Below are 10104 nucleotides of genomic sequence, written 5' to 3'. Positions count from 1 at the left end.
TGGGAGCAGGGGGGATCCCAAACCAGAGGCTGAAGGATGAATAGAGTAGCACAGTGCCCACCCCCTTACCAGCACCCAACCACGCACAAATACAGCTTACAGCAGACAGGCTTCTCGGGGGAACGGTAGAATAGCACAGATCCCTCAACATCCTCGAGGCTCCAGGATGGGGTGGAGAAGGCAGACAGGAAGCCCCTTCTCCCTTTCAGGAGCCACAGAAGGTCTTCAAATGTTTTAGATCCCTACACCCCAGAGACTGATACAAAAGTGGAGTTCCTAAGCAGCATCCTGGTAGGAATCGCACCTTCTCAGCAGCTGAGACAGCTGGGTTTTTCAGTAGGATATTGCCCCTGCACTTCATCTCCCATAGTTCCTGGATGATAGGTTTCGTCAGGCCTGGCTGCTGGGGGCACAGAATATTTTTCAAGTTTTGTAGCCCCCCGGGATGAGAACAAAGCCACATTCCAGCTATAATAAGCTCAAAAAGCTGTGAGCACGTTCCCTTTCCTGAGCTACAGTCAAGGGTTGGGGACTCTGAGGCAGACAATGCAGCCCTTTTCACCAGCAGGAGGTTTGATTAATTCTTATTTATAATTATTCTCATTTATATAAAAAGGAAAAAAAATATTTTCAAAAACGTCTAGGTTCAGTGATCATTGTTAATGCTGGGCTTGCTATAGTAATCTCACAGGAAGAGTAACAAGTAATAGAGAAACCACACCATTTGCAAATGTGAGCTGACAGCACTTCTGCTGCAAAAGCTAGCAAAATAAAATAGGCTCTGCTGCTGGCCACATTATTTTTAGTTGAAACTCTTCGCCTGTTTATTAAGAGGAGGCCGATCAAGTGCAGTAGCTGCAGTTCTCCGGTCAGGTCATGGTGAACAGTATTAAGTCAAACACACCTAAGGAACTTTTTAAATCTTAAACCTTCACTTCAAAAACACAGAGAGAGAGAAATAAAACAAACCACATCATAAATTATCCTGCTGGTGAGGCTTCCCGGCAAGACACGTTCTTGTCTCATTTTCTGCACTGTCTTTTAGATGTTGCAATACTGTCCTGGAAGCGTTGAAGAGACAGAAAAACCTGTTGCTCGATGGGTTCACATCCGCCTTTCAGAAATTTTGCTTGATAGGTGCGTCTATTGACTGATACGATCACACAAAGTTTATCTGATTAGTGGTGGCTGTTGCTGACTAACTGTTAAGAAATTGTCAATTAATACTAAACTAAACTAAGAAGAATCTTATCACTTTGGACTTGACTTCTCGGCTGAATACAATGGGCCGGGTTCTAATCTCATTGTTAAAATGTCCGTGGAATTAATTCTTATTTACACTGGCATAAGCAAGAGCACAGTCAAGAACAGTCAGTCAGATCTGCAGTGCAAGGACAAAATTAGGCCTCATTTGATGTTTAGCTGTCCTAAAGCTAGATTACTTGGCCGCAGGATGATTCCCGTTTTCCCACCCTTGCCCCCTATGCCAGGGGCCAGAAGAGGATGAGTGTAGAAGCTGTTATGCCAGGCGAACCCTCAGATGCACTGGTTTTATGGCGGCTCTACACTGGGATAGTGACAGAACACCGGTGCAGCAGGGGCCAGGGTCTGACCTAACATTTTTCAATTCCACCCCATTTTTGTGCAAGTCATCTCTCCCTCTGCTTTAAGTTGTACCTCTAATTACAGCGCCTAACTCGTATTATGAAAATAAACTCTTCACTTGAAAAAGAATGCTGTAAATCTGAAACCCTTTCATGGGCTGATGTGACTCATACCATCACTCAGGAATAAAATCTGATCCCAGATTAAAGTTAATCATAACCCAGAGTAACAATCTGACACAAGACAAGTTTGAGAAGAACCTTGCGCTGAATACTTAGGGTCAACTTTAGAGTTGTTCAGACTAGACAGTAGCATATGAGGAGGAAAGACTTTTCAGAGAATGGAAACATCTGAATGATGTCAGTGGAAGCAAAACTCATTTCCCAAGAGCAGGCAGAGACACTTACACCAGAGATTTTGATTCACCCTTTCATAACTGTTTTCTACTGCAACCTCTGTACATTAGCTGAACAAACTTTGGCATGTTGCTACAGTGCTGGACTATCAGCAGGACAAACAGGAACAAACAGGGCAGCACAGGGAGGGGAAGTACGGTACAGTAGACAATGCCCAGGACATTAGGCAGAGCACAAGAGGTTACATGCAAGAAGTGAGACACCCAGGACTCTGTCCCTATTGAGTTAAAAACACAAATGCTTACAGCACATTCCACTCTGCAGGGTGTATTACAGACTCCCAGCAACCTGATGGTCTAACCCAGGGGTGGCCAACCTGCGGCTCTTCAGAAGTTAATATGCGGCTCCTTGCATAGGCACGGACTCCGGGGCTGGAGCTAGAGACGCTAACTTTCCAATGTGCCGGGGAATGCTCAGTGCTCACCCCCTGCTCTGCCCCAGGCCCTGCCCTCACTCCACCCCTTCCCCCGAGCCAACCATGCCCTCGCTCTCTGCCCCTCCCCACCAGAGCCTCCTGCACACCGCATATGATCACGGTCTGAAGGTGCTGATCGGTGGGTGGGAGGCACTGGGAGCGGGGTGGGGGAGCTGATTGGGGGCTGCTGACATATTACTGCGGCTCTTTGGCAATGTACATTGATAAATTCTGGCTCCTTCTCAGGCTCAGGTTGGCCGCCCCTGGTCTAACCTACCACATGCTTATGAGGGAGCTAGCAGCAGCTTCTGTAACAAACCAGGGCCACAGCCGGTAGCTCATCAAAACACACATTTACAACACACCTGTGCTCAAAGATTCCCAGAATGGAGCTGAGCCATCTCCTCCCTGCCCCCTTTGGGGGATTCGCACTCCAGGGACTGCAACTGTGCCTGGCCTCTCTGCTGGGCCCGATGGGAGGAGACTCACTCTCCTCACACACCCAACCACAATCCAGACCCGCATGTTCGTATTAGAGGTGGACCTGGGACGTCAAGTTCAAATCCAGATTGGGAGTCATCCTTCCCCAAAGCATGAGGGGACGGAAGCACTGAGTAGGCGCCATGTAACAGAGAGGACTGACCAGCTCTGAAGTTCAGAGAAGGTTCCTCCCCAACATTCAGGGGGATTTGCCCCCAGGCCACTCCCAGGTTTGCACCACCGCTGGCACAATGTGAAGCACTTCACAGGTGCTAGGTATTATTACCGTAGCATGATGCTGACTTTCTCTAAATCCTGCCCTCAGGCTCTGCTACTAGCCAGGAACTTCCCCATTTCAGCCCTTGGTGTTCCTACACAGCACTCAAATGCCATCTCCAAATTCAAAGGGTCAAGTGGAGGATTTTAAACAGGAACTGCCTCCTGTAGGTAAACCACAATGAAGTCATCTAACACTCTAACATCAGAACCTGTTGCTATGGAAAAGACTGTGGTTCAGAGACACAGTCTGTTCAGCAGCAAGATCTCCTGCAAGAGGGGAAAATATAGAGCTTTATTTAAAATAACTGAGCTGGTAATTTGGAGGACAAATACTGTCAGGGCCAAATCCTGCCCTCAGACGGTGGCAACTCTCACTGAAGTCAAGGGGTGCTACGCCCGTGTAACTGAGATCAGAACCAGGCCCTAAGACCTACCCTCAAAGCATTGAGCTCTTCAAAATCACTTACTACCATCACTGCTCTAAGACAGGGGTGGGCAAACTTTGTGGCCCGAGGGCCACATCTGGGTATGGAAATTGTATGGCAGGCCATGAATGCTCATGAAATTGGGGTTGGGGTGTGGGAGGGGGTGCGGGCTCTTGGGAGGGGCCTGAAATGAGGAGTTCAAGGTGCGGGAGGGGGCTCTGGGCTGGGACAGGGGGGTTGGGGTGCAGGGGGGGAGGTGAGGGCTCCAGCTGGAGGTGCGGGCTCTGGGGTGGGGCTGGGGGTGCAGGAGGGAGCTCTGGGCTGGGACCAAGGAGTTAGGAGGGTGGGAGGGGGATCAGGGCTGGGGCAGGGGGTTGCGGCGCGGAAGAGGGTCATGAAGCAGGCTCCAGGTGGTGCTTACCTCAAGCAGCTCCCGGAAGCAGCGGCATGTCCCCGCTCCAGCTCCTACGTGGAGGCGCAGCCAGGCAGCTCTGCACGCTGCCCCGTATGCAGGCGCCACCGCTGCAGCTCCCACTGGCCGTGGCTCCCGGCCAATGGAAGCTGCGGGGGCGGCGCTTGGGGCGGGGTCAGCACGCGGAGCCCCCTTGCTGCTCCTACATATAGGAGCCAGAGGGGGGACATGCTGCTTCCGGGAGCTGTGCAGAGCCATGGCATACGCTGAGTGGGGCAAGCCCCCGACCCCGCTCCCTGGCTAGAGTGCCAGAGCAGGGCAAGCCCCCAACCCCGCTCACCAACGGGAGCTTTAATCCGATTAAAACATCTGAAGGGTTGGATATGGCCCAGCGCCGTAGTTTGCCCATCCCTGCTCTAAGACAAGTTTATGGGTCCATTGTATGAATAGTTCACCCATCCTGTACTCTCTAGGAGTAAAGAGGGCCAGAACAAGGCCTGTAAACTACTTAATGCGGGTCTTCTGCACAAGGGTGAATTTCACCCTATAAGCTAGGAGCCGGGCATATTCTCATAGCAATGGACAGTACAACTCTCCTTCCCTGACCATCAGCCCCCAAAACCCCAAAATCTTCTGTATTTTCCTTTCTTAGGACTATGGATTTTCTTTTCCTAGCTTATCTTAGAGTTTTATACTGCCACTCATCACCATAGTATCCGAGCACATTTTTCCCATCATAAACTAGGAAAGCAGGAAACTTTATTACGCATGGAACTCATTTATAATTCACAAAAACAACGTAAGTGTCCAAAAATATCTGGCCCACACTCAGGCTTGAAGATGCAGGGCCAGAATCTGATCGCTGTCACACTGATGTAAATCTGGTGTAACCCCAACGGGTAGAGCTATTCTAACATAGGCAAAATCAGAATCCAGTCAACAATACTTAATAAATCCTACGAGCCACCTGATTTTCTTTACTGGTCCTTGTCTATAATACTGTATCTTGATCTAGTCTGTAATATCAGATCCAGAGACAGATGCTTAAGAGACCACAGCTGTCAGTGGCTTTCTGATTTGTTGCTGATAGCTAACTTTGGTTTACTTTTGATGATACATCTTCTAATACCAACATTCAACAATATGTTGAAGGTGAGAATCATACTTTTGAGATTTTAGTCATATATCCTGTTCGTTTTCTATGATCTTGCTCTGCTAACCATCACTGGTGTATATTAACTAAGACACTGCTCTGGGGCATACATACACAAAAAGTTTGTACATGCAGGCTCAGAGTAAATGTTAATAACATTTATGTGGAGTAACGTGGAATTTTATAAGAACAGTTATGAAATTGTATTATTTTCCCTCTAATTCTGATACTGGCGAGCACCTTCAAGTTTCACTACTCTCCAATGGGACTATAGCTGTGCACGTGCTGATATAACACTCAATTTCACTGACTAGGCCCTGGTCTACACTACACTCATACTGGTATAACTATGTTGCTCAGGTGTGGAAAATCCACACCCCTAAATGACGCAGTTATGCCAACCGAACTCCTGAGGTAGACAGCGCTGTGTCAACAGGAGGGCTTCTCCCGTGACATAGCTACCACCTCTCGTGTTGGCAGAGTACCTATGCCAATGGGAGAAGCTCTCTCGTTGGTGTAGGTAGCGTCTTCACTAAGCGCTACAGCAGCACTCTAAGCGTAGACAAGTCCCGAGTGTCCAGAGGCCTGTATAAAGATCTGGAACCCAAGATGACAGGAGCTGTACAAACAAATATGAAGACATGGTCCCTAATCCTCAAATCTTACAACGTAAGACAAGGGTCATGAGAAAAGAGGGTAGATATTACACACAGTTGCCATTTTGAGCAGAGTAAGGGAAAGGGAGGAATCAGAGATGACCACCTGAAGCACATGGAGAATGGTGGTGTCAACACTGGCAGAGAAGAGGGTCGGAGAAAGTTGCAGAAGGAAAAAAAAACAAGGAAGCAGATTTGCCCATATTAAGTAAGTATAAATTGATGGTGAGACATCCAGGAAGAGGTATCTGAGACAGGCGGAGATGTAAGATTGAATGGAGAGGGGCAGAGTGGGAGTGGAGAAGACAACAGGCAAGTCACCAGCAAAAAGAGAGCAGACGAAATCATGTGAGGAGACGAGATCACCCAGAGAGAGGGCGTAAAAGGAGAAGTTCTGGTTATATAAAATTAAGGGGAAACATTCATAAAGGCTTCTTGTAATGTGGCATTTGGGGGATTTTTAATATAGAATTTCCTGGCTCTGCAGCGTTTGTGTATTTTAAACTACAATGTCCTATTTAGATTTTCTCCCTTACAACCTTAACTCCTGCTTAATATAATCTGAACTGTGAATCATACAAAGGGCATTAGTGCATTATTCTCCGTCATTGCCTGGTCTTCTTCCTCTTGCATATGCTGCACTGTGCTCCTTCTGAGACTACAATTTCTCTGCGTAATACCCACACCCCGACGTCAACCGGGGAAACGAAGAGGAAATAATACAAGAAGAGATGGGCCAAAAGTAAAACCCAGATCCTAATAGTCCCGTCCTTTGGGGAAAACGGGATCTGGATCTAAATTTTGCAGCTGGTTCTAAGGGTACGACTACACTGCAATCAGACAACCTCCGCTGGCCTGTGCCAGTTGTTCGAGCTAAGGGGCCGTTTAATTGTGGCATAGAGATTTGGGCTCAGGCTGCAGTGGGACCCCACTACGCAGGGTCCTAGAGCCCGGGCTCCACACCGAGCCCACACATCTAAAAAAATGGGAAAGCTCCTGGCAAGGATAACTTGAATGCAGAATTGTTCAAGGTAAATCCTAAATTAGCAGCCAGCATCTCTCCTGGCCGCTCTATTTACATCAGTCTGGGACAGGGGAAAAGTGCCAGATGAGTGGAACAATGAAGGTACCAAAGAAAGGAACTCTCAGTGATTGTAATAACTGGCATGGTATCACACTTTTATCTGTGCCAGGCAAAGTACTGTGTAAGATCATAGTCCAGCTTATATCAGAGGCAGCTGATAGCGCGCTCAGAAAAGAGCAAGCTGGTTTTTGATAGCATTCACAGGACCAGCCTATGGCGCATTCTGAGGGCATATGGAATTCCTTTCCGTATAATCAACATCATCAAAAGCTTCTATTTCAACTTTACATGCAGTGCTGATCACAGAGAGCTCAGTTTTGAAGTCAAAACAGAAGTATGTCAGGGGTGTGTCATGTCTGCAATCCTCTTCAACATTGCCATCGACTGGGTAATGCAGCATACAACAGAAGACATGCCAAGAAACATTAAATGGACACTCTTCTCATCCCTGGAAGACCTGGACTTCGCAGATGATGTCGCTCTCCTATCACATACCCAACACCATATACAAGAAAAAACAACTCGACTCAACGCATTGAGCCAGCAAATTGGACTGAAAATCAACCGCGATAAGATAGATATCATGACCTTTAATATTGCCTCACCATCACCAGTACAGATACAGGATTATGTTCTCACCAATGTGGAAACATTCACATATACCTGTACCCCGATAGAACGCAACCCGATATAACACGAATTCGGATATAACGCAGTAAAGCAGCGCTCCGAGGGGGCGGGGCTGCGCACTCCGGCGGATCAAAGCAAGTTTGATATAACGCGGTTTCACCTATAACGCGGTAAGATTTTTTGGCTCCCGAGGACAGCGTTATATCGGGGTAGAGGTGTACTTGGGCAGCACCATCCGCCAGGATGGTGGAACAAGCCAGGACATCCGGAACAGAATCAATAAAGCCAGGAACACCTTCAGGAGCTTAAATACAGTCTGGAAATCATCAAAATACAACACCAAAACCAAACTCAAGACTTATCAGAGCTGTGTGCTTTCAACACTACTTTATAGTGCAGAATGCTGGAGAATGAGAAAGTCTGACATGTCCAAACTGTCTTCATTCCATACAACCTGCCTCAGAAAAATCCTCCATATCTTTTGGCCCAGAACAACCTCAAACCAAGATCTATTGACACAGTGCAGCCAAGAGGATCTGAGCACCATCATTGCCAGGAGGCGTTGGAGATGGATCAGTCCCGTGCTTCGGATGGAAGCTGATTCCATCACCAGAGTAGCAATAAGATGGACACCTGAAGGCAAGTGAAAACAAGGCTGCCCGAAAACAACATGGCGAAGAGCTGTGGAAGCCGAGCTGAAAAGCCTGGGGCACAGCAGGGGAACCATTGAAAGACTTGCCAGAAACAGACAGGAGTGGAGGAGCTTCGTCACTACCCTAAATGTCAGAGGCGTAATAGGAATATCTGATGATGATGATGATGAGCCCAAGCCTCATAAGCCTGAGTCAGCTGGCATGGGCCAGCCACGGGTTTTTAATTGTAATCTAGACATAACCTTCCCGGCCAAACCCAAACCCTGTATCCATGGCCCTTGGGAAAATTCAGAGATGGCTCCAAACTTGGCAACTTGGGCCCATCTCTAGACACAAGGAATTCCGAAAATGATGCTGTACATAGAACCGAACTAACAGCAGGCCTGGTATTCTCAACATTCCCATACCTGCCACTGGAAAAAAATGACTATGGATCAAACAAACTGCAAACATTAGAGTGACATGTTTTGCCAGTATGTTGAACACAGAATCACAGGGTTAGAAGAGACCACAAGGGTCAGTCTGACCCCTTGCCAAGATGCAGGATTTGTTGTGTCTAAACCACCCAAGACAGATGGTTCCAGACTCCTTTTGAAAACCTCCAGTGAAGGAGCTTCCACAACCTCCCTAAGCGTCTGTTCCGTTCTCCTACTGTTCTTACAGTAAGGAGGTTTTTCGTGAGATTTACTCTAAATTTACCTCCTGTTTCCCCTGTGACACTAACGGCTTTGCACAGCTCCGTTTACAGTCTCTTAGCCACAGAACTCCTTCATCATTGCAGCACAAATGAAAATGTGTGCAACCAGCTAGCACTGGCGCATAGACCTAATGGTGACACAAGCTGGGGAAATCAGCACTGTTATTCTGAGCCTGTTGCTTGGGTTTTTTAACCACCTCTCCCCCATTCCCATCCCTCAGCTGCCCAGGCCTTGTATCGTGGTCATCGCTCATCCTCCAAGATCTAAATGGAAATTCTTCGGAAACCAGTTATCACTTACAGGATGGGTCACCGGGGAGAGACCAGAGACACTCAGCTTGCGAGTGAAAGGCATGTGCCCTTGTGGGCTGCTGAAACCACTTCTATTAAAAACACCAAAACATTCTGGTTGACTGAAATGTTCTAAATGGCAAGATTTAGGCTCAGTTCCTGTGGGTAAGTGCAGCCTTTGACAAGAATCTTTCAAGTAACTCCGAATGAATGAGAAAAACAAACCAAGAAAAAGTGTGTCATTCAAGAGCTATTTGCTTTGCTAGTTTCCCCTGACTGAACCCTCCTGCCAGAAAATAAAATGCTGAGCTTTCATTAGATCCACTACGCACCGGTTCTTTGAACTGATCACATTTTGCAATAATGGGCAGAAGATTTCTTTTTTCCACATCATTATGGTGGCTGCAACGTTTCTGAAGCGACCTTTTTTTTTTCCAATCTGCATGCGATTTATTTATTTTATTTTTTTGCTGGTGAAAGGTGCAAGATTCACAGCCCAAAAAGACCAAATACCCCTATTTGTCAACAGAATGGGTACAGCATGGGCAGTGATGGTGAAAGCTTCCCCAATTCTCTGCCACCAGTGCGGGACCATGTGTAGGAGTGAGTTCACTGTCGATAACCCAGTCAATCTTTGGCCTCGCTGAAGCTGCCAGCAAGGGGCACAAGCAGGGCTAATTGTGAGGATTTTGGTGATGAAATGCACCACAAGACTAAGACACAAAGCAGGCAAACTGGCAACCAAATGCTAACAGCTTTCAGTCACTACTTACCTGGGTTAGATTCAAACTGGAAGACTATGGCTGAAAAACTTGCTAAACTGTTACCAATCCACCAAGGTATCCAGTCCCTCTACAATACCACTGTATAACTCCAGGTGTAATATATATAAAATACCATTGTGTAAC

The 10104-nt window shown here is 47.2% G+C and overlaps 1 protein-coding gene across 1 annotated transcript in view; it reads right to left on the bottom strand.

The window, feature by feature from the left end:
• Positions 1–3397: 3397 nt before the first annotated feature.
• LOC112122560 (tumor necrosis factor receptor superfamily member 8-like) overlaps positions 3398–10104 on the bottom strand; it is a 65817-nt gene continuing 59110 nt past the window's right edge. The window contains exon 12 of the mRNA XM_029913567.1: positions 3398–3462. Coding sequence (XP_029769427.1) covers positions 3398–3462 — 65 coding nt within the window. The remainder of the gene's footprint in view (positions 3463–10104) is intronic.

Source organism: Terrapene carolina, unplaced genomic scaffold (genome assembly GCF_002925995.2).
Source record: "Terrapene carolina triunguis isolate 2854851 unplaced genomic scaffold, T_m_triunguis-2.0 Scaffold714, whole genome shotgun sequence".
Taxonomy (NCBI): Eukaryota; Metazoa; Chordata; order Testudines; family Emydidae; genus Terrapene; species Terrapene triunguis.
This window is presented reverse-complemented; position numbering and strand designations above follow the sequence as displayed.